The sequence below is a fragment of the Chelmon rostratus genome, chromosome 20, assembly GCF_017976325.1.
Source record: "Chelmon rostratus isolate fCheRos1 chromosome 20, fCheRos1.pri, whole genome shotgun sequence".
Taxonomy (NCBI): Eukaryota; Metazoa; Chordata; class Actinopteri; order Chaetodontiformes; family Chaetodontidae; genus Chelmon; species Chelmon rostratus.
This window is the reverse complement of record NC_055677.1, coordinates 8,725,538-8,751,216: the sequence shown is the minus strand read 5'-3', so window position 1 is coordinate 8,751,216 and position 25,679 is coordinate 8,725,538. Positions and strand designations below refer to the sequence as shown.

General features: G+C 42.6%; 2 protein-coding genes across 2 annotated transcripts; both read left to right on the top strand.

Moving 5' to 3' along the window:
* The first annotated feature begins 570 nt into the window (after positions 1–570).
* On the top strand, positions 571–9,449 carry insig1 (insulin induced gene 1). Its single transcript, XM_041961309.1, has 6 exons — positions 571–794; positions 914–1,261; positions 2,888–3,012; positions 3,279–3,445; positions 4,136–4,235; positions 6,732–9,449. Exons 1-6 carry the CDS (start codon positions 737–739, stop codon positions 6,759–6,761), a joined length of 828 nt encoding a protein of 275 aa, XP_041817243.1. The 5' UTR covers positions 571–736; the 3' UTR covers positions 6,762–9,449.
* A 12,310-nt stretch (positions 9,450–21,759) lies between these two features.
* Positions 21,760–24,412, top strand: en2a (engrailed homeobox 2a). The gene is made up of 2 exons (XM_041961813.1): positions 21,760–22,246; positions 24,093–24,412. Exons 1-2 carry the CDS (start codon positions 21,760–21,762, stop codon positions 24,410–24,412), a joined length of 807 nt encoding a protein of 268 aa, XP_041817747.1.
* Positions 24,413–25,679: the final 1,267 nt, after the last annotated feature.

The following is a 25,679-nucleotide window of genomic DNA, read 5'->3' as shown; positions in this document are numbered from 1 at the left end:
TCAACAAACTCTTTTTTTCACTGACATAAGAAAAAGGTTGTGCCACTAATCCAGTTTCCCAAAGGCTGCCTATATAAAGGTACCTGTGCCGGAGACTGGGACTAGTTTGTGGAGCTGCAGCCTGCTGGAATAGTTAGAACGTTGAGGAGCAGCTTTTCAGTTCAGCTTTCAATCTGGTAAACACATGCTTTCTTTCCTTAATGTATCTCTAATGCAGCTGTGAATTTCAGAACTGTTTATCCTGACTTATTTGGCTACTTCATTGTATTTTGCAGTACTGCATCGCCATGCTTGCTTGCCATTTTATTCTTGCACCATACTGGATCCCTGCTCTTTGCTAAAGCCCTTCAAATGCTCTTTATAGCTTCATATGTTTTGCTCCCATTTGAAGTACTTCTCTGTTTCCACTTTCACTTCAGCTCTCCAGCCTCCTGCTTTGCGCGTCTGTTCCGGACGAGGGGGCGGTGGGGTGGCGACACGTCATATCAGCCGCCGCGCTCTGATTGGCTGCCGATTCTCACCCGACACAGCTGTGATTGTTTTCTGCAGAGGAAGCTCTTGCCCCTGGTATGAGCGCTCTGCTGTGGAATGGAGCAGCACTGTGTTTTTTTGTGCCCCCTCTGTGTGTGTGCTTGTCTGCTAACGATGATGTGAACAACACAACGCGATTGCAGCCCCCTTGTTGTAACGAGCAGGAAAACAAGGAAGCGATCCCGATTGGGACTTGGAGGCGCGAATGAACAGGACTGGAGGTTTCTCTTTGGACCAGACTCTGAAGAAGTCTGGAGATCAAGGTAAGGAGTAACGATCACAGTCTTTTGTTACTATAATGCCACTCAGCAATGTGCCTCTGTGTGTGTGTATTTTGTCACAAACGTGCGTCTGATTTCGCCCCACTTCCCTTGTCCTGCAGCCCAAAAGTGCCAAATGCCCAGACTAGAGGACCACTGCTGGAGCTGCTCCTGTGCACCAAGGGTTGAGACCAAGCATCCATCTGGAGCGAAGTGGTTTGCATCCAAAGCTGAAGAAATGATGTCCATCATCACCTCGGTGCTCAGCAATGCATACGGCTCCCTGCACGACGTCCGGACGGCCAACCTGATCCGGCGGGGTCTCGTCCTCTTCACCGTCGGAGCGTTCCTCGCCTTGGTGCTCAACTTGCTGCAGATACAAAGAAATGTCACACTGTTTCCCGAGGAGGTGATGACAACTTTGTTCTCGTCCGCCTGGTGGATCCCACCATGCTGCGGCACAGGAGCCGGTGAGTACACAACAATGTGGTCAATTAGTGCGTTATAAATAGTTGTGGAGAGCAATTTGACCTCGGTTATCAGTAGTTTGAGGCTAAGTTTGGGACAAAGGAATGCAGAGGGGGGAGGGGTTGCAGTACAGTAGACTTTTCCATATAAAGGCTAAATGATAATCAAAAATATAGCAAGAAAACGTCCAATTTACTAATCATTCATGGTCGCTAAAAGTCTGGAAACTAGTGCTGTGAGCATATGCGCCTCACACACCAAACTGAACTGTAAAATAGTACAAGTGTAAACTATTTAAGACAAAAAAACAACACTTTTCTGTTCTGGCACTGCTATCAGCTACTGTATGATCAGGTGGTAGTGAATCATCATTCGGCTTTGTTTTTGTAACCTATTATACAACCCTTCCTCTCTCAGGCTATACTAGGCTTGATGGTTTTGTCTGGCAGTCGGTTATGAAAAAAAAAAAAGAGAATCGACTCGGTACAGATGGTAGCGATTCTCGACCTCTGATTGGCCGCAACAGTCGGACACGAGGTGAGCTGCGCGCTCATTGGCTCGTGTCATAACTGGTGAGCTAAGTGGGAGGTACTATAAGGCCAGGAACCAGGAAGCGGGGGAAAGAAAAAAAAATAACAGCATACATCCTCAGCTCCGCCTCCCATGTGCTGCAGGGCAGAAAACAAATGAAAGTAGAGGAGTAGCCACACGTCTTAACCATCTGTTGACATTAGTCTATTTCCTGTTAATGTCTCCCAGTGTCACGTAGGAGCTTGTAAAGTCTTTCTTGTTTAATCCAGGTGCTTGTATTACTCACGACTGAGTTAATGGGAAACTTTTGGTATGCTTCTATCTCCTGTGTGCTGCATCTAACAAGTATTTTTCTTTCAAGGGATCTATCAGTTTTTGTTCAATTAACTAATTAATTGTCTAGCCTGTAAAATGTTAGAGGGTAATTAAAAAGGTCTATCACTTGTCCCTATAGTCCAAGAGGATCTCCACAAATTGTTTGTATTGTCCTACCTACAGTCTAACATTGAAAGATATTTAGTTTATAAAGATATAAAGCAAGTAAGGGTGGCAAATTCTCTCATTTTTGAAGCTGAAAGCAGCAAATGTTTTGTTTTTCTTCTTTGTTTTCTTTTTCCCTGACAAATGATTTAACAAGTAGTAGATAAATAATTTCCAAAGCAGAACCAATTGGTTATTTAGTTGTGAGGATTTCCTGCTTGTCATTGTCTTATGTGATGTGAACTGAATATCGTTTGGGTTTTGGAGTGATGCTCGCACAAAACAAACAATTTGAAGACATTACCATGGGCTTTTAATGCTTAATTGGCAGTAAGAGCAGAGCGTACAAAAAAAACCAGGAGCTCAACATTACAAAAAACAGCAGAACATAAGAGAGAAGTTTAAGAGGCAAAATTACACATAAACAAAACTGAATTCATTTTTGAGGGGTTTTAAGTGTATGCAGGTGGCTAAATGAGCCACTAATTATAGAAGCGCATGTTCAGCAAATAGAATAATCCCACACAGCAGCTCCATGACAGGATTTGCCTGCTGGCGTTTCACACAAATTTCTGCTTATCTTGTGTAATTCTGGGTCTGTTTGTTCCTGTTCACAGCTGTTGTCGGCTTGCTGTACCCCTGCCTCGACAGTCATTTGGGAGAGCCGCACAAGTTCAAGAGGGAGTGGGCCAGCGTCATGAGGTGCATCGCGGTGTTTGTCGGTATCAACCACGCCAGTGCTGTATCCTTTCACAAAGGGCCCACCTTGTAGATTCAGAAACTTTTTTTTTTTTTTTTTTTTTGTTCAGTGCTGTTTTTAAGTTAAGCCAGTCAAAATATGATATGAGGAGAATGCACTGTTTCACATTTATGAAACAGGGTGTCCTGTTTTGCCCATAAGAAGTGACGAAGCTTGCTGCTTGCGGGTCATCCAAATATTTGAGTAAGACCTAGTGTCATGCTAGCATCATACTGTTTGACTTTGTCCCTAACTGCCCCATAACACAGAAACTAGACTTCGACAACAACGTGCAGCTCTCCCTAACGCTCGCAGCCCTGTCCTTGGGCCTGTGGTGGACATTCGACCGGTCCAGGAGTGGCTTTGGTTTGGGCATCACCACCGCCTTCCTGGCTACTGTGTTCACACAGCTGCTGGTCTACAATGGAGTCTACCAGTAAGTTAGCCATTAACTCTCATCCTCTGGAATAAAACAACATTCAAGTACAAGGGGAGTAATCAGTAGGGCTTTGCCATCATTAATTTCTGGTTTCGTATCACATCTACAATAAAAACTAGGCTTTTTGGCTTTATTGTTAATTGTATGACAGTGAGAGTTAAACCTTGCCCTGGTTTGAATGAATTCGATGAAATACCTGGAAGTACGATTCCATCAAAAAAAGATGTGACAGATAATGCTTGAGGTACAGAGTTGTATTTTGAGAAGCCCCCTCGTCTCTGGGAGCCTAATTAACAGGCCCTCCTACGGGCTTCAGTGGCACATCATCAAAACTACACAGCTGAGAAAAGGGACGGTTGTTCGCGGCAAGAAGTTCAAAAGGCAGCTGCAGCTTCTGCTGACTTTACGAGGTAGAAACAGAGAGGGAAAAAATGAGTGGAGGTAATTATGTTTTCAAACATGACAGTTTTCATGTTTTCTCAGAGATCTGTCTTCGGGGTTGTCTTTTAGAGTCGATGTGTTTCTTGCTCTCTTTTTTACTCTTACATCTTATTTAGCTTTGGAGGGCTCATTGTTTATTTGACCCCCTCCAGGGAGGTCAGAGGTCGGGATCAGTCGCAGAACAGCATCACTAAACCTGCTCTGCATTATGAAGAGTGATCAAATAAGATGTTTTCTGTCTTTCAGGTATACGTCTCCGGACTTCTTGTATGTACGCTCCTGGCTGCCGTGCATATTCTTCTCAGGCGGTGTTACCGTGGGAAACATCGGACGGCAACTTGCTATGGTAAAGTCTGCAACCATTTATAATATGTAATCCTGTAATTTAAGGCTTAAAATATAATATATAAGAGCTAGTTCCATTATTTTAAGTAAAATTCAAATAGCGGTTTATTGGATATACCCTCACCTTTCATTAATGGAATAATTGACCTATAAATGAAGATTCTGTCAATCTATAACAGAGATAAATTGGCCCGAAGTGTCTCTGTTACATAGTTGGTCCTGCAAAAAAAACCTGACAAGTTAAGAAAAAGTGTGTGTTTATGGGGGAAAATTTAAGCATTTATGTCATCTGACTTTTGAATCTCTCAATGGGAAATGGGAGCACAGTCAATGAATTAATCCAAACAACTCAATACAGCACAATCGGTGTGTTTTAAAGAGCGATCAGACTTTAGGTCCCAAAGTTTAGCATCCATCTTGCTGTCTGCTAGGTTTTTTATGTATTTCTATTTGATATTTCATTAAGTTTATTAGCTTGAAGTTATGTATGTGTAATATTTAAAAACATCATCTTTTCTTTTAGCTTTTGGGTGAACTGCTCCTTTAAAGAGCTACCAAAACCTGTTGCAGTACTGCAGTTTTTAGTGGAAAGTGTGACAGTTTGCCCAGATTATAATTTAGCGGTAAACACCTGTGATTCCATGTGATGTTTTTAACCTTTTTTGGCCTTTCATACTGGCTAAAAATATCCCCTTCGCATTTAATCAGTATCTTCCTTCAAACATCTGTCTAAAGTGTGGAACAGAAAAGGGTGACTTCAAAAGACTCCTCTGCACCACACTTGCTTTATTTGCAATTCTTCATCTGAACCACAACAGCCAATAACATTGTCAGATGGTTTGTAGTTGTGCAAAGTGCACTGGACGCCCCCCTTCCTTCATAATTATCCCATCAAGTCAGCTTTGATGTCTTCATTAAGCGTGTGCCCGGAAGCCTCACCTCATTCTGTCTGTAAAGTAAGAGTCCCGTCACTCCCTCAGTTTGACTCAGTGAAAGCGTGAAAGCAGATTAAGGGCTGTTGTTTTTCACAGTCGTGGCGAGACACAGAGCCAGTCAGGACTCGGCTGACCAGAGGGTCATTTGCTACTTGTTGTTTTTGTTTGTGATGAGGCCTGAGGAATGTTGGCACAAGTCTGCACTCGTGTTTTTGTTCTCTGTTTTTCTCTCTTTCGCTCCAGTGAGTCATTTATGAGAAGGATCAGGAGGAACATGAGACTCTTTTCTTTTTTTTTAAATTAAGGATTAAAGATTGTTACAGTGAAACAATCTGTTCAGCACATTAACCATGCAGAATAAATGCTCTTGTACTTATTAGATCTGCTTTAAAGCTGAATGGCTAATAATTTTACTTGCTATTTTGAAGTTACAGTCAGATGTGTCGCTAAAAAGATCGCACAGTTCAGTACACAAACTGCTGACGACATGGCTGAATATATTTAAATGTTTTTCAATGGCTAAAATGAGAAAAAAGAAAACCAGTATGCAGTTTCCTCCTGCTGAGCTAGCAGTACTTTCTTCCTTTATGGTACAAATGTTCAGTTTCCATTTGGGGAAAAAAAGGAACTGAAAGAAAAAAAGTTCCTTTCTTTAAATGTACAATGAGTAAAATATGGCCAGAAGTTTTGTTTAAAATGGTGAAAAGGAGCATTACCAACAGAATGTGAAGAAGTTCTGATGTTATGTCAGAGACGCAGATATATCTACTGAAGTTAGCATGCTAACCAGCTAGTTCCAGCCCATCCTGTAATTAAAGAGGTGGTAGTCTGGTAGCGTAGCTCCCATAGTTTCAGCTGGGAGATGTTTGCTGTTGGTCTTAGGGGTTGCTGAGCTCTGTTCAATTGTCCGCAATGTAAACAACAACAGTAGTAACAGCCGGTGATAGCTACAGCAAAGAGTGTAGTGAGCAGCAGTTAGCGGTTACTCTGAGGATATGTTTGTTTAGAGCAACTTTCGTTGGCCAAGGTGTCCAGTTCTTACACGTTGTACCTTTTTTTAAAAAAACACATTTTATTGGGTTTCCTTTTTTTTGTAACCCAAACAATACAAAACACAGAACCCCCCACCCCCCAGGCAGCTCATGTTATACAAAATTAGACAAGAAAAAACACGTTGTACCTTTTAAACATAATCTTGGATTTGTTCTTAAAGCGGCAACAGTTTGCAGTCAACAGGAAACTGAAACTAATGTGATCATGTGTGTCATGAAAATGAGTCACCTGAGGGCGTTATAAGTGAGAACAATAGTTTGAGTGATCAATGACTAACAGGTCTCTACATGACTTCTCTTTCTACAAGGATCATAAATCTACTTCAGTGCTTACACAAGATTCACTTTAGCCACAAGCAGGACACAATAATGAAGCTACTCTTTAGTTCTTCTGTAAGCTACTGTGGGACTTTACATCTACAGATATTCCAACTGTTTTTCTAATTGTTGCGTCACATTGATTGATTGATTTGTTATTAACACCGGGCTTCTTCTCTGTCTCCCCCTCAGGGTGGTGTCGAGAAACCCCACATGGACTGAACGGCGGAAACACAGGAAGACGGGCGAAGGATGGCCGATGTAAAAATGGACAAGTTACGTGAAGGACGAGAAGAATAACAGGAGAAAAAAAAAGACTCATTGTTTTGGCTTCATCCTTTGTTCTTGTAACAGTGCGGGTCAGAAAAGCCCCTCATCTAACGTGCCATGTCCTCTACACCTCCATGTGGCCAAACGACCTCTCCCTCCGACCTCTGTTGTACTCCATTAGCATTAAGGCTTCCTTCACACTAGAGTGGAGGATGGTGTTTGCCTTTTTCTTGTTGTTTTGAAGTGAACTGTTGACTGGTTTTATTTTCACGCTGGAAGTACGTATTTTTCAGCAGTTTATGGAGTGGAAGCGTGCGTGTGTGTGCTTTAGCGTGGCTGTAACCTGGTCTTAGCAGAGAAGACATGAGGGGGCTGCTATAATGTTTTTTGTTTTTTTTTTTTTAAGCCTGAATTTAACATAACCATAAAAGGGAAATGTAGTATGAGTGGGCAAAAAAATGTCTTCACTCTTACGTAGAAATGTATTCAGCGGCCACAGCTGCATCACTGAGGCACAGGGGAGATGTATGTTCCCAGTTAAACCAAATGAAGTATTTATTTTGAATGACCCCGAACCAAATATTTCATATTGAATGACTTCAAATTCAGGAAGGAGTAGTTTGATATTTGGGGGAATATTTGGGAAATTGCTTCCTTGCTGAGAGTTAGACACCACTCTCATCCCTGTAGGGTAAATATAGAGCTAAAGCTAGCAGCTGGTTAGCTTAGCTTAGTACAAAGACTGGAAACAGGGAAACAGCTATGCTAAAGGAGACAAGATCCACCTATCTGCATCTCTGAAGCTCGCAAATTAGCATCTTATACCTTCTTCATTTAATTTGAACTTAAATTGCTGCGCTAATTGGCTACAGTTGCTAGCTACATATTTACCGTATGGACATGGTGAGCAGTATTGATCATCTAATTTAAGTTGAACTATTCCTTTAAAGTGACTGTGAAATAGATGTTGACACTAGTCCCATACTGTAACAAATACAGGTCATTAAATCAAATTCAGTAAATTTATAGCTAAAGACAGCAGCCGGTTAGCTTAGCACAAAGGCTTGAGACAGGGGCAACAGCTAGCCTGGCTGTGCTGATGGCAACCAAATCCGCCTACAAGCGCTTCGAAAGCTCACTAATCAATACATTATACCTTGTTTGTTGTATTCAAACTTCAAACTTAAGCTAACTGCTGCTGGTGCTAGCTACATATTTACCAAACAGACACAGGTGGTGTCAATCTTCTCATTTAAGTTGATCTACTTCCCTAAAGTGACGGTGAAACATATTCCAGAGGATAGTGGATGGAATGAAGAGAGACAGGAAATATGTACAGAAGTGCCAACTACCAATTTGTACTGGCTGATGTTCACTTCTAAATATGCTGATTTACTTCAGTGTTCAGAAATTTGGAGCAGAAAATGCAAATTATTTAGGTTCCTCAGTGGGAATTAGTCATATTTACCTGTGGATGGTATCATATTCGCAGCTTTCTGCTAGCACAAAATCACATTGTAGCCTACTTGTTGGAAAACTACGCAGAGACCTTCAGTGTGTTGTTTTGTCCGTTTCGGACAAACAAAGCATTGTTTTGCAAAGAGGACGAGAAGTAAGACGTCAAAGCATTAGCCTGGACTGAAAGATGTGCACTTTTTTTTTTTTAATCAGCAGAGTGATGAAAGCCACCATGGTGGTCCCTGTTTTGAAAGAATGTACCCAGAGTTGACTACAACAACTTTTGCCAGCATTTGTGGTTCATGTCAAACCAGTTTCTGACACTTTCCACCGATGATTTTTCCTTTATGTATTCCTTTACCTGTGTTTCCCATCAAACATTTTACAGTGCGATCGTACACATTTCCCACTTCCAGTTGTATTTTCAAGCTAATGCTAACTGTTTGGGAACATACAGCGGTTGAAGGAGAGGGCAGGACATTATTACTTAAGATTTGCAATCTGTGATTGCCTGTGTATTATAGAATGTAGTGCTTTTGTCACTATAACAGTTTAGTTTTATCATTTGTACAAACATAATGACATTATTGCTTGTATGTATAATGGCTTGCCTATGTAATCAGACAGGTATTATTACCATACTAGACCTACAGTATGTTAGTTAGTGTTTGGGGGTCTAGAGGATTAAGTGCAATCAGAGTATACATGAGCCGATTATTCTTCCTTATTTATTATTATTTCTGACAGTGGCTAAAAAAAGTATAACTTGTAAGTATATGCAGTGTGGATACTTCAAAAAAGCAATAACATCTTTGTTTTTTTTGTGAACAAGATTTTTTTTTTGTCAGAGATTACATGCCTTTTAGAGTCAACACCAATGACTCTCACCAGAGAGACAACATAAAAAATATATTGTGTCAAACCGTTGTAAAAAATCTCATTTAGTAGCATTATCGAAGGAAACCTGATTTATTTTTTTAAATACTTTCTTGTGGCAGATCACTTCAGGTTGGATCTGCTGACATTCAGGTGTGCTAAACTGAAGAGGAAGCTTTATTTTTTTGAGGTGGTGAAGCACCTTCTGTTTCGATGTTTCAGAGTTTCTGTGTGTGTCTGATATTTCAGCTGTGTATCGTTTTTGCTACCATGGATTTAAGTGAAAAATAAAAACACCTGACCAAGGATACCTCTTTAGTCGTGACTGGTATGTGGGGCCTGGATTAAGGGGTTTAAAAGGAGTCTATTATAGGAGATAGATATGTAAAGAATCATGTGTATGGTGCTCACATACTGATTCTATTATAATCAGAAAGAAAAGCAGAAACTTAACACTCTCTTCACTCATTCTGCCTCTGATACCAGACACCATCCTAATTACACGTCTCAACAGCTTCCATAAAACAATAGCCCTCTGATTTTTTTTTTTTTTTTTTGGGGGGGGGGTTAAATGCAGCCCCAGCTCAATTGCACTGGAGCTTTCTGGGGTGCTGACGATGGCATTTTGTTGTGTCTGCTGTCACAGCCAAGTTGAATAGATGAGGACACTCTTTTGTCCGGGGTCTCTGTCAGTCTCCAGAGCCATTATAATGTCTTCGGCTGCATCTTCCCTCTCGCTCTTTCCTCTCCCCTCCTCTGCAAGACCCATCCCAACCCACCCCCCAAAACCCCTGAAACTACCCCTCCACCCCCTCTGTGTCATTGGGATCATGAGGAACTGCCCTCCTCCCCCTCCTCTGTCTACCCCCTCTCTCTGAACATGCCTTTCTGGAGGGCAGACTTCTATTTATACCTAGCGGGGGACTGACAGTTAACCTTTTGCACTGGGGGAAATTTCTGGGAGTGGGGCCAATATCTGTGGGTTATTCTGAATGAACCCCTCGTTCTGGGAGCCTCTCTATACATTTATGTATCTGGTCTCTATCTATCTATCTATCTATCTATCTATCTATCTTTCTATCTATCTATCTATTTATCTATCTATCTATCTATCTGACAGGCCAACGATCTAGCGCCACACGCCACTTCTTCTTCTTTCTCCATCCTCTTTCAGTCTCCTCCTCTTCTCAGGCAGAATAATTGGCCGGGCTTCAACCTCCTTTCATTTCCAGCCACAGCAAACTGAAAGACTCCATTAGATCGCCTCCTTATTGCCAAAAGAACCCCCTCTCTTTCTCTCCCTTCCTCTCGCCCTCCCCGTCCTTCCTTCAAGGCGAGAAGACAGGCCTTGGCCCATCTGATCTATTGATCTGAGCCATCTATAGGCCCTACTCTTCAATTTCATCTCCTCGCAGCACCTTTGTGTTTTGATTACGTCTGTTATTGAGCCTCTAATTTGCTGCAGCGGGTCAACTGCCACTAAACATGAAGACAATGATGTTAGCAACTCTTAAATTATAACAGGCTACACAGCACTTACCCTCTATGAAAGTCACTTAAAGATAACACGCAGAGGCCCACCAGGGGCTCAGTCAGCACAAACACATGCTGTGCAGCCAGACATTGTTCAAATCCTCAGCAGTTTATTTTAAAAACTTGTCGAGATCCCAAAGTTCCCAAAGACACCAAATATGTCAGGATACATTTTGGGGAAATGTGTACAAAATGAAGCACAAGACATCTAGAATATTTCTAAGTCCTGGGTTTGAAAGCAATAGTGCTTTAATGAAGGGATGGAACAGGTTGATACAGAAAAGTGTACATGTGTTACTTGAGGGCAATCTTAAAATCATGTCTTTTTTAAATAAGTGGGAAAACGTTTTTTTTTGGTGGATTAATGCAGCTTTTTCCAACGGATTATGTTTTGAGACTTGTCTTGATGTGGCGATATCTCAAAAACAGCCGGATCATTTGACTTACTGTACGCTAAGGCCACACAAAGACATGAAATTATGAATTTGCATAGTGAAGAAGAGACCAAAGTACTTTTTCTGTAATTCAAATGTTTTATTACATTTTCTTTACAGTTTCAAGCACATTTACATCTTGACACAGCTCCTCACTGCAAAATCAGACGTATGAAGCTGTTATCGTGGCTGCAACTAAGTAAACTAATGAATAAAAGTCTTAAGATTTCATAGGAAGAAGGAAAGATTGTAACACAAAAACAGACATACACATTCAGCCATGTTCATTCATATTAATAGTTTCAAATTCCATTCCATCAACACCTTTAAGTCTAGCTAACATGCATCCATATGAGCCATGATCCACTTTAAATGACTTTTTCAAACTTTTCTACAGACATTTGCACTCACCTTGGGGCCCCTCAGCAGTCTCTCACTCAGACTCCCTCTGTTGTAAACTCCTCATCTGCCTGTCACGCACATTTAAAAGTCTCTCCGCTGCTTTTACACACATCTTGACAAGTGTTCGCTCCTCCTGGAAATGAACCTAAACAGCTTTTTAAGGAATGCAGGCGGCACAAAGACATGTTGAAGAGCAGAGAGAATGGTGAGACATAAAGAGGCACATATTCTGGAGAGGTAAACCATTCGGTATAACATGAGATTATTGTGCTGGCTACTCAATAGTGGTTGCTTTTGTTACCACCAGATGACAGTATTTATCCTCTCAGCTTGTCTGGACATTATTACCATGACATCTGTGGACCCCTGGTGGAGGGACGGGGGACAGCAGTTTCTTGCAGGCCCTGATCTCACAATGCAAAAAGGTTTAACATAATCATCCAGCTACTTTTATGAGGACTAAATTTGGGGAACATAAATCTCCCAAGACTTCAGACAGAACGCAGAGAGATGGAGTGCATTTATTCATCTGCGATAATGCGCTCTAGAAATTCCCGCTCAAGTCTGCAAATGTTGCATAGAAAGAGGGAAACTTCACAAAATCGGTAATCAGTAAAGGCTAAAAAAATACAGATTTTCCTTAAAGCCTCTCGCAGCGACTGATGAACACAAAAATTCAGATTCAAAAAGATAATTTATTAAACAGTGGCGGGGATATTATTCTTGGAATATTTATCTCACACTGCAGTGAGGCAGAGTCACATGCATGATAGAAAAGGTCAATGAAATGGATTTAGTGTGGAGAAAATCATTGCACACTCTTATTTCTCTGCCAAAAGGTCTTCAGTGGCATTAATGTCCTGCTCTCTGCGATATGTAATGAAAGATTCTGTGTGTGAGTGTGTGTGTGTGTGAGTGTGAGTGTGTGGGTCGTTTAGGTCTACTGAGTCTTCATTACACCAGAGCTGGGTCCACTCCTGTCCTCTGCCCTCGCTCATTGCCTCTCTCAGTGCCGGCCAGGAATAATGAATTACAGTGGATGCCATGGGGGGGCTGAGTGAGTGGCTCAGAAGTGGACTCCATTTTAGCTCAAATTACCTCTCAGATCCCATTCAAATGGCAGTCTCAGGCTGCTCTCTGCCTGCTCTCTGTGTCCCTGTCTGGGGTGAAATTATCAGTTCACACCTTTTCTTCATTTACTTATTTAAGAAGCTGCGATCCCAGCTTCTTTTTGTGGTCAACCCTCCAGTGATCGGGTGTAATCCCAGGAAAATCAAAGGAATACAAGCAAAACACCTGCATAAAAACACAGGGAACTGACTACAGATCCAGCATCATCTTTAACAGTGTAAACAACAGTTCACGTCTCACTGGGATTTATCAGTTCAGTCAGCATGCTCAGCCTTGTGAGCTGTTGATTCCTCTCCTTCCTCCGCAGGACAATAACAGAAATGACAGCATAAACCTCAGGTGATGGCACATTATGCATGCCAACCAAACAAATCCTTCCCAGTGTAAATTAAACACACCCAGTGCATCTTACAGCCCAGATCAGACTCTGTAAATCGAGCCGGGTAATAAGAATAACTGAATAAAAGGGTAATGGAATAAATCAAGGTGAGCATTTCCATTGCATGATCTATCCTGAGAGGCAGACAACAACAAAAAAAAAGTCTGCATGCTGTGGAAACTCACAGATAGTGTGTACGCCACTCGTCAATCAAGCTCAATCCTTAGTTTTCTGGAAATTATTAAAGATTTAGATATGAGGGGATGCTCTGGCAGTCTGAACACGAGATTAGCTCAATGTAATGCTTGTGTATGGGCTTTAATTGTGTACATATTTATCAAAATATCAAATATAAAAAACATCATACTTAAAATCAAAAGCCCTGACACCTGTTGTGTGGCAGGAATCACACACATCTGCACCAAATTTAAACAAAATAAGCCCTTCTTGGGCACCCACGTCCAAGAAATATGCCCTATGTCACCTGCTTGAATATTGTCAAAGAATGCTTCATTTGCATAATCCAAATCATGCTCGCAGCCCTGTTTAGGATGCACTAAAGGTCGATGTTTGTCATGTTTTAATTAGTCTTCATTAGTAGGCGTAAGAGGCATTTCTGGGAAGCAACAGGCATGCAGCCTATTCATCTCGCTGCTGAGAGATGCACAAAGTTGGCAGGCTAAATCCATCTGGGAAAGTTATTGCGCCTAAAATGGCCTTTGACAGCGCGCCCCCTGATAAGTGACAAATTCACAACATACCCGCGACTGGGGGGTAAAAACAACTCAGGTGCACAAGGGGGTGAAAGGGACTGCGTCGCACATGGCGCTTTCAGGGGAGTCCAGCACTATTTTGGCGAGTTAAACGGCGCAGGGCGCGATGCCACACAGGGAGAGGGGTCGAATAACCGATTATGACTGACCTCTTTCCACTATAATTAAAGTTGCAAGCTGGACCCAGAGACATAACAGAGATTGTTGCTCCCATTTAGAATGAAACAGAAATAAACGGGAGGAAAAAGCTGGATGGCATGCTGCATTTTCTGACCTTTCATTAAATGCGCAACGTTTCGAAGCTGTATGATCAGATGTGGCTCACACGAAAAGATTCGGACAGGCTATAAGTTATAAGGCTGCAAGACTTACATTACTTACATACACATTTGGACATTTTTATTTAGCCCTATGACATGCATTTGAGGAAAAATGCACCGTGCAGAGATGTAGTGATTGCAAACAGTTCTTCTGCATCAGATCTGCAAGATATTTGCATGGGAACACAAATTAAAGACTAAATATCACGCGTTTTGGTGACTGTTCGCCACATGTTTTACCCGCATGCTCTAACCTGCTCACTGTTGCCTGGAAATAAGAGTTTACTCTGCAGCAAGTGCTTTCCACCTGTCTCCCCCGACACTTGTTCCTCCCTCCTCATAAACGCAAGAGCTCGGAACAGGTGCACGAGGAATCTGGACGATCCAAAGCCCGTGAAGCATCCTGGGTACCCCCGCACAGGAGCACCGAGGAGCAAAAACTTCAGGGGCCACCGAGCTGAAAGAGGGAGTGAGTCGGGCCGTCAGGTAGACTGAGTTACGATGGCTTTTCTTTGAGGTGTGTTCAGCGGCACATTTTCACTCATAGATGCCCCCTCAACCCCCCAAAACCCCATGTTGCATGGTAACATATTTGCTCTGTATGCCTGAGGATTTAGACCTATAAACGGACGGAAATGTTTTCAGAGTGTTGTTGATTGTTCGCGTCACGAGCAGGACGTCCCGGTAAAAAGAGCAGTGATGCACCTGACGCACGCGGGGGAACTTTGACGCTTTAACAGCGCTTGTGGGGAAATTGAAGAAAATAAAACACACGCACGACTTTTACGCGTTTATTTTGAAAATAATAGTGAGAAACTAGTTTTAAAGTGAAAAAGAAGAAACTGGAGACGACATACTGTCAGGCTTTGAGCTATTTTTTTATCTTTTATTTTCTTTCTCGTTGGGTCTTAAAGTAACAATTTAAGACAGGCTGCTTAAAAACACCTTTCTACTCTGCTTTTAAATAATTTCAAAATAAAATAAATCAGGTAGACGTTGATTTTCAATTTAATGGTGTAGAGAGCTGCCATGTTAGTTTCATTCTCTTTTCACCTGCTCTTTTGTGTTTACTGGTGCAACTTAAATTCCTGTTTGAGCATCTTATATAGTATTTTTGGTCTTATTTCTAAACCCCTCATCAAGCTTCCTCATTTCGCAATACAAGACTGAGAAATTGAACAAACTGACTCCTCATGCTCATCTAGTTTTACGTTACTCTCACTGAGACCATCTTGGGCTCGTAATAATCGGATTTGGGATCACTGACTTTGTCAACTAAATCCTCCACCGCGACGCTTGGGCCAAACCTCAAATCAATGTTAAATTTACAAAACTTTCCACAGTATAAATAATAATTTTCAGTTTTATATTAGTCCAGAACGCCAGTTTCCGAGGCACCATCTAACACAACTCAATTAACCATCGCTAAAGAAACTTTTTGTCACTTGCAGTCTATTTCTTAATGTATTTTTTTCTTTTCAAACAGGATGTAAATTCAGACCGGGGTGCGGCTGCTTTGTTTGGAGGAAAATTCGCCTTTTTTTTTGGGAGGTGGGGCATTTTCACAAATACTCACTCCTTTAAAACGTGGTGGGAAAAAGTAACTTTCCACTGAACGTTTTTCTCTTATTAGTGAGGCGTTCAAGAGTTTGCTGATGGGAACTCAGCTGCATTCAATTAGCCTTCATCTAATTTAGCTGAGGCCTTAATTGCGCTCAGGGTGGTGCGGTTGTTTGTGCTAAGCTCTGTTTGAGACTTCTGCGGAGAAATGCGAGCCGCTCCTTAAGAACAATCCCAATTCAAATGAGACTTATCTACGCCAGAGCGATCAGACGGATTAAGAGTTATTAAAACCTATAAAGGGCTGAAACCAGAAGATTCAGCAGCCCCAAAGTCCGCTGCGTGTCGACTCCAGAGGATTTCTCTGTAAACACATTCACACCACGGGAAAAATTATATAGACATCATCTACATACAGTGATGTATGATGAATAAATAGTGGAGTAAAGGGTGTTATCTGGAGGGCGAATCACCAATAGAAACAAGCATAAATTAATTAGACAAACCGACTTTTGAGAGGCAGCATGTTACTGGACGTTTTCCCTAAAAACAAAAATCCAAACTTAAGTTTTAAATCACGTCGTGACTTTTAGAAGAACGACTAACAGATCAGGTGTTAACCCAAATAAACTCTACATGCAGGCTTCAGTATTTCAGCAAGCTTTTGCCTGTAAAATGAAGCAATTGCAGCCTGTGAACCAGGGAGAGGATCGAGCAGTCTGCGTTACGAAGGTGCAGTGTCTTTGCGCAAGTGGTAAAAATGTACTATTGCGACAAAAATTGCATTTGTTTGTCATCCAAATTCACTTTTTTCCCACATGTTCCCTGCGATCTGCCCATGCTCCCATTTTCAAAACAACGCACTTTCTGGAAAATTCCTGGAAAACAATGGGGCATTGGAACGAGGCGGAACTCCCTTATCGAACCCGCATATTTCCTTGAGCTACGTTTTATTTCCAAACTGATTGACTTTTTGCAGTGTAGACCAGACGCAATTAGGCCCGTTTCTAATCTTTTCTAATTCGGCCGCCATGCTTTTGGCTGACCCGGGAGGGGAAAACAGGAGGGCAGCGAGCTTCCAGGCCCACAAAAGCGCAACAAAAAAAATCATACAGGATCATCAAATAGGAGAGACGTGCTTTCAGGTTTTGAAAGGCACAGGAAGCTGGAGGATTTGGTCCGACCCCTGCACGGTGACAGAGCTGATATCTTAGAGACCCCCATTCATGTGGAGGGAGGGATGGTGACCGGGGAGGGGTTGCTGGGGTACGTGGTGGGGTGGAGGGGGCTCAGGGTGCATCTGCAGAGGTCCCACCACCCTCTGATCTGTGAGCTGGCACACATCACGGCGTCCATTCACAAATCCTCCTTCTGCGCGTCACCTTTTGTAGTACTCCATAGTACTGAGCGCTGGTGACGTGTAAGACAATCCTACCAAGGAAAATACAGAGAGGAAAAAAAATAGGTTATTGGAACTCAAGGACAGGGCACATGCGCACAATGCATGCGATTTATTGTAGTAGTAGTAGGAGGGGTGTGTATATGTGTGTGTGTGCGTGAGGAGGAAGAGGGTGGGGGGGGTTGGGGGGGGGGGGGGGGGGGGGGGGGGGGGGCAGAGCTGTAAGTGAATATGAAATAGACCCAGTTGCTGGATTTATAGGCTGCATATACCAGAAGCTCAAACTGCGCGCTAGCAGCCTTGAATGTTTCTAAAAACAGAGGATGTTAACCCTTCCATGCAAAGCGAAAAGAGACCCTCCTCTGCTTTTTGAAAAAAAATAATAGAGTAAAAAGAGGGGAAAAAAACAGAAGCATTCACTTATTTAGTGGAACCTGACAGACCTGACGTGCGGTAATCAATATTTCCTGCTTCCCTGAATGATAACAGAATATATTCATGGAAAACAACCATTCCAACCAGCCTATGCTTTAACCATATGGCAGCACTCTCAATCTACACTGGTAAAATAGTCAAAATGACGCCTTAATGCCAAGGTGCGCGCATCACCAATAATGGTGAAAACATTTTTCCAAAACTTCATAATATTGACTAGTGATTTGACGTAGGGCTGCTGGCGGCTGTTTGGACGTTCCGTGCCAGGCTGCTATGCAACAAATAACGCTTGATTATGAAAACTGTGCAAACATGCGAAGGGATGGCAGACCACGCTTCGATTCCTGCACATATCTGAGTCGCAGATTCATATATTATATCGTTATATATCATTCAGACCTGTCTCTATGTGCAAGACTGGACAGTGATCAAAATGTGAAGACGCCGCACGTGCACAGGTTGTAAAGTCACCTTAGATAAAAACTGCACGCGCCTATAATACGAGCGGCTGAGGCCTGCTTGGTGAGCGCATGCATGCACGTTATAAAGGCAGTAATAGAGGCTGATTTTGATGAAGAAGAAAAAGAAAAAGAAAATATTATTGTGGGGGTCATGCATCTATTTCTCAACGCGTGTGGGCAGCCCAGGCCCAGATACAGACAAAAAAAAACAAACAATTGTGTTCAAGGGTGAGCTACCATCATAAAAGCTTCATTTTTAGACTGCCTTTCCCCCTTTGTATTAACTAGTATTTAATAAACAACAAACATCCCAAAGACAGAATGTGGGAGGGCTTCACTATCTAAAGCAATCTAATCGATAAAGAGTAAGACAATACAAGTACAAAGCAAGCATGGCACCAAAAACAGCCAAACATAACCATAAAGAAACAGACTTACTAATAGCTCCATATGAGTCGATTAATGACTGACTTTACGTGGGAGGAAAAATAAATAACCACAATATCTCAATATGCAAATCAGCTGAATGCTACAGCACTATTTTAACCCTTGATCAACCGGGACAAACTGTCCAACAATCCAACAATGCAGTTTCATTCACAAGCAGAAAAGTAAAACAGAAAGTCTGACTTCTGCACAAATCTTCGGCCAGTAAAGTCAGTAAACACAGCGATGGCGATGGTGATGATGCGCCTACTGACTCTTTACTAAAACAAGACAGATTTAGTTATTTTTTGAGCCACCACAAACCAATAAAGGCCAGTCAAAACTGAATTTGTTCTTGTAAGTATACGCTGCAAAAATACACATATAATCGAGTTTTGAGTATTAAAAGCTCGTGTTCTTGTTAAAAAAAACTGCAGTGGAGTGAGATGACTTCTGCACGCACGCTGTTTCACCGTATTTCAGGTCCAGTGCGTAAAAATCGCTGTTCCCGATCAGCTACCATCAGCACTCTTCATTTTTTTCTGTTTTAAAAAGCCGCCTCAGAACGGGAACAAGCGGAACAAGTGCCAGGTATGTCAATTATGAAAGAAAAATAAGATTCTGGGGCTTACAACAGGCTGTTTGGCGTGTTAAAATGCGTATTTTTGGCACTGCACACAGGCCCTGATTATAATTCAGGACTTGAAATGGTGTCATTTCCTCCAGACATCCCTGTTTTTGCAGTGAGGTTAGAGGCCAAGCCCGGGCGGTAGCGGCCTGTCTGTGCCTCCATTGTCTGCTGCTTATTTAGCGCTCAACATTAATCTGCGCTTCCCCTCACAAGTGAGAAACAATCGCAGCATGAGAGTGGCCTGTCTAATTACATCTTTCACTCCCAACTTTCACTTCAGCAGCCCGACGTGAGAGCTCGGATGGGCCCTTTGTGGTGTGGACATGGAGGATAGGAGCAGGGGGTATTGTTCAGGTAGATTTTGGCAGGAGATTGTTTTTTAATGCAGCGATATCAGACAGCTGGCGTTCACTTTTAGTCGAAAAATACTATTCAAAGATCAGCTGTGTGCACATGAGCTGCAAATGCACGTTTAGGCACAAACAAATATTTTAGGCGATACGATTTCACTAGAATTGCTTTACTATGTGCACAAAGCCCGTGCTGAACGAGTCGAAAAGTCAAAGATGGGATGTTTTTGTGCAGGACATACCTGCCTTATAGACCCGAGCTTAAATTACAGGCTTTAACGCGTCACAAATACAAACTAAAACAACAGTTCTGGGCAGCAGGTCATTGTTGCATCCAAAAAGCAGCCAATACTTTTTCATGCCAAAAGTCACCACAGCTCAAAAAATGTGAATGTCTTTATGTCCGAACGGCTGCCCGGCCTGTGCTGCACAAAAAATCACAACAAAGTGCGCGTCCTGCGTTCATTTTAACATTTGGATAGAAGTTACCCCCACACCCAAAAAAACTAGAACAACAGACAATGCATGCGTGTAATAATAAAAAGAAGGCAGCTGACTGACTTTCTAACTGGATTGTTCAACGGCTCCTCACTTTAGCTCAGTCTTGCTGCTCCTCTGGTCCTCCTCGATGCCCCCTTTTTTTTACGCGCAGCCCCGGTTCCAGCGCCAGAGTGCAGCCGGCTGAGCCATCCCCGCCAGCCCGCTGGCGTCCCGGGAGGAGGAACACAAACTTAGTGCTGGTCAGCAAAGTTACTCAAAGTTTTGTCTTTGGCGCGACTCGGTACCCTGAGCACCGTGCACAAAACAGTTTGTTTGCATCACTGATTTCTTTTAAAGGGATATGGACCCAGTTCTTGGTCGACCGCAGCGTCACGACAGGCGAACATGAGAACATCAAAAACACTTAACACACATCCCTGCGCGTTTGAAATCAGACAGGGAAAGACTCTCGGGCTGTCACGTTTCAGTTTTGATGCGTTTTGGTGCCAATTATGGAGCATTAGACCATTCTGCAAAGCAGGGTGGTACAATGTCATGAAGAACGTGTTGCTGTGGGTTTAAAAAAAAGATAAATGTTTTCATTAAATTCAATTTTCAAGAAAATACAGTCACCCCACCCTCGGGTCAGCATATAGAAATGCAGCAATTCTGCTTTCCCGCATTTAACCTTGTCCAGGACAAACTGGCTTTAAGTTTCTCTGAGTCTAATTCTCCTTATAGGTGTTAGAATAACACTGCATACTGATATATTGTGAGATATTTCCAACACATAATAGTGTTTTCACTCTTGTCTGAATGCGTATTTTCACAAAATATTTCAGCACATGTTGCCTCGCAGATTTCCATGTCACGGATCTCCAAATGCATCCACAATGAGCCTTTTTACTCTATTTTGATTGCATTGTGTCTCATTTGCCTTCATCTGAGTAGATTTTCTGTTGTTATTGCTTGAAAATTAAACTGCACTGAACTAAAGGAAACTGTAAGTGTCGAGAATGAAACTTCTTTACAACTGATATACGTTGGAGTGCATTAACAGATAGTAAAATCTATTATTCCTCATTTCAGTGGGAATCCCTCCCTGCCCTGCGAGCAAGGAACCCCGGGGGTCCCCACAGCCCACTTTGACAAGCGACGCTTCAATCTCTCATTGTTTTAATAAGCACAAACAACGCGGAGTGCGTCGTGTTTTCCTTTGCGAACTAAAACTCCAAAAAATGAGGTTGCAGGTTCATAAACACAGATGAATTATTGGGAGTATCTGGGAGCATGCACTGGATTTAAATTAGGCTTCTCCTCCGTCAGTCCAGGACTCTTTCCCTTTACTAAGGCGAGGATGGGCGTTTGTGGACTGCTCTGGAGTCTGCGTCACGTGGCTTGGTTTCTGCCACCCTATTGGTCCAAGGCACGTGTCTGGGAGGACGGTGGGAAAACGTCACTCGGGGGGCTCGTATTGAAAATAAGAACAAAACTCCAGAGTGAGAGTATTAGAGCATCAGTTTAGGAGCCTCTTTATTTACCCTTAGTTTAGTTTAGGCGTAGGCAGAACTGGGCACACTGAAATCGGATAACAATAAATTGGATGGTGCGCAAATGGCACATGTTTTAGCTCTACGATACCAATTGTAACCCGAGATTGAGGGGATATATGTCAAAAAAGTATGCTTTTCTCAGAGGACACTACCGCAAGGCTTTGCATGGTGTCCAAGGCACTCACTAGAATTTGAGTTTTATTTTTTTTATTTATTTTACGCGTGCAGGGTTTTTTTTGTTTTTTGTTTTTTTTGCAATTTAATTTCCCCGAAGTTCTTTGCCAATTTTACCGCAGCAGAGAGAGCGATAAAGGGGTTAAAGAGAGTAAAGCGGGGAAAGTGAATCAGTATGGAAGAAAATGATCACGGCAACAGAGACGTGGTGGAGCGGCAGGAGTCGGCGGATGAATCAAACAGAGCCATCCTTCCCCTCTTACAGGCGCCGGGGAACCTGCAGATCCCTCACCGGGTCACCAATTTCTTCATCGACAACATCCTGCGGCCGGATTTCGGACGGAAAAAGGACGGGGGCGCAAACCGCGAGGAGAGTGGCTTGGCATCGCGGGAGAGCCACAACAGCCCCGCCGCCCCTCAGACCGAGCCGGTGGGGAGCACGGTGCCGGCGGAGGGGACCTCCACTCCGCACACGGTTACCGGGACCAAGAAGCCCGCTATAGCCGCCGAGGAGCCCGTGAAACCCCGCGGGGAGAACGGAGACCAGTGCCTAAGCTCAGACTCAGACAGTTCCCAAGCCAGCTCAAACCAACCCATGTCTCAGCCCATGCTGTGGCCAGCCTGGGTCTACTGCACCAGATACTCGGACAGGCCTTCTTCAGGTTGGTGGCACCGTGCATGCGTTTTACTCTATACCGTATTCTCGGTAACCTGAAATACCCCGTAACACTGACCCCGGATGCCTTGACCGACTTCTCCCGAGCAGAGCAGAGCAGGGCGAAGCGTGCTGTGCAGCGCAAACAGACAATTTATCAAATATAAATCCACGCCGAATTTTCAGAAACAGTCTTCACCGCAAAACACGAATCCCTTCATAGACTACACGAACGACACGTCCTTGCAGAGTGTAGCAAAAAATGCGCCATAAAAAAGCAAATATATTATAAAAATGGCTTTCGGGCGACAGCAGGCCCATTTTAAAACGCAAGCGACAAAGACAAATAAATCTTTAAAACCTGTAAACTTTCCTTAAATCTTTATATTTTAACTTCTCACCAATCAATCGATTTAAAGGCAGGTTTTTTGCGCTATTACGCACGGATTTTTTTCCTCACTAAAATGTTTCTGTTCAGGCAGCCTCCTTGCAAATTTGCTCGGTTATGAATATGATAATAGTGGCGTCCAACATATACTGAACAGAAGCGCGCTGACAGGCTGCACGTCTTAGAGCATCTGCAGGACTGTAAAATAATATCTGGTGCTCTTGTCGTGGCTCTTTCTGCTCCTTAGATGCGTTAGGCGAGTTGTGTTTGGGATGGATTAAATATGCATCTGTTCTCACAATGGACTCTCCCATAGCCAGTATACGTGCTGGCCGGTTTTCTGGATTATTTCTAATCTTTATTTAAAACAAAGCACAAGCTGCAACTTCTGAGCCTGCAGTAAGGTTCATATGTAGTGTATTTTTCTTAGTGTCTATCAAAAGTGGAGTACAGCTTGTTCTCATGCATTATGTAACGCTGTATGGAGTGGCGTAGGCGACTACTACGAGTTGTAGAGCTGCACAGTTTTGATATACACACACACACACACACGAGCTGATTCATCAGTATAGAGGTTCGGCCTGTGTTTTGTCGTTTCATCAATGCTTTGCACGCTGTTCGGAGGAAGGAACCAAACATTCGGTCCAAAGCTTCACCAAATAGGCCTCCGTCCAGATGGAAAACGAATGTGCATCCAGTGTGCGCTGCTCGGATTCTCTTCACGTTTGCCCATTGAGGAGCTTTTCAAGTGGCGCACAAAAACCAAAAAAAATGCAAAGTAGCTGCACTGAAATGAGTCCTGCATTTCAGCTCACCTGCAAAACGGTGGCCGAGACGCGTCAGCGATGTTTTTTCCAGTGTTGTCCTATTGATTCATAATTCCTTATTACTACAGACTGCCTGCCTGTGTGTGTGTGTGTGTGTGTGTGTGTGTGTGTGTGTGTACGTATATGTGTGTGTAAACGAGGAAGAAGGATAGAAACAGGGAGGGAGGGGAGGTTTTGCTTCTCGGGTGTTTTCTTCAGTGGACGTGTCAACATTTTACAATCATTCCTCCTCTTCCTTAACTATTTTGCTGATTTTTTAAAATAGGAAAAGCTCCTAAAGACACAATAACCTAATGACAACAGATGTCTGAGCAGCAATTTGTTGACTTATTTCTCCATTGCGGAGACTGAAATAAGTTTAAAAATGTACATTTTCTGCTAAAATAAACTTTACGCACATGTTTTAGGTACATTTGCAGGCTCGACCCTACATGTAAACTAGTAGAATAGTGTGCTAGTTAAACGTGGGATGCGCATTTTAATGAGAAAACCTAGAAATTAATATATTTTTTTATGTTTAAGTTGCTTATAAAGCCGTTTTTTTCTGATTATCGCCATATTCCTGACCATGTTTTGATACTGACAAACCGTGTCTCTGTGTCCCCACCATCCCACCCCGCACATCACCCACACCGCAGGGCCAAGATCTCGCAAACCAAAGAAGAAAACGACCAGCAAAGAGGACAAGCGACCACGGACGGCCTTCACAGCAGAGCAGCTGCAAAGACTAAAATCGGAGTTTCAGACAAATCGGTATCTGACCGAGCAGAGGCGGCAGAACCTGGCGCAGGAGCTGGGCCTGAACGAGTCCCAGATCAAGATCTGGTTCCAGAACAAGAGGGCCAAAATCAAGAAGGCCAGCGGCGCTAAGAACTCTCTGGCCTTGCACCTGATGGCACAGGGACTGTACAATCACGCCACCGTCACGTCGAAAGACGAAAAATCAGACAGCGACTGATTTCCAGAGAAGTCAAGCAGCCTCCTGACGAAAAAGACCCTATAGTAATCCTATGATAGATTTTTACAGATAGATATCACTGCAAAACTCTACCTACAGGAATATTTAACGATACCACAGCAGATTAAAAATACCATAAAGTTCTATTACTATCACTATACCCACTACAGATATACCATGGGTCCAGCACACACAGGAAATTTAAAAAAATAAATAAATAAAACACTACAAAGGAACAAGGTCAGTGGACTGCAGAGAGTCCCTACAGGAATATTTAATGACACCATAAGTCTCTATAGGTTCCTATGGGAATATTATAGTGATTTTTCGTTATATGGGAGGTTTTGTCAAGCCTACAATGCAATAATTTCATCAAATAAAGGGCCAGTGTGTAGAGTATACCAGCATAAATTGTTTAAAAAAAATAGAGATATTTCTGCAATATCACGTCTATAAAAGATGTTGTATAAAGGTATGTTTTCATTGTTTGTCGCCCCAAGCCCCCAAGCCCCACCCCCCCCAGGAGGTAGCTTCAAATGCTCACACTCTTCTTTTTTATATAGGCTATCCATGATTGTCACCATTTCACATTTAAACTAACTGGCACTTGACGTTTCCATCTGTCAGTGAAGTGAACACACTGAAGTCCAAAGAATATTTTTCTGCTGCATCCAGGCTACTGTGAATTTAAATAAATGCTAACACGAGTTTTATTTCCACGCTTTGTTGGGTTTCCTTGGTTGTGTTTGACGGAGACGCAGGACAGAGGGAGGTGTCGCTGGAGTGGCAGTTGCAGACCTAATTGGGCAGACGATGAAGATGATTTTGATACGTTTTATTAAAAATAAAAAAATAAAAAAAACCGACAGGGACATGTTGTTATAAGCGACTGAGAGGGGGCAGCGGTTTTCTCTCCTAACACGCCACTGGACTAAAATGCTAAGCTAGGCCTTGCTTATGTGGTCGTCTCATAGCCTTTAAACAAATATTACGCGCGTATTCCCTTCGTTATACCAATGCATCAGTGCAGCTATTATAGTTTCTAAATAGCAATATGAATCATGTTTTTGTAGCTAAATGAACTGAAGGCTATAATGCTGCCTATAAAGTCACAGAAACAACTCTGTAGCATAAAGACAATGACAACCATGTTTGCGCACTCTTGAGTATAGACTATAAAAGCAGGTTGGATGTTCTTGTTAAATCTTTCTCTATATACAGTTTTATTACATATCCATATATCATAAAAAGAAGGCAAATCCGTCAG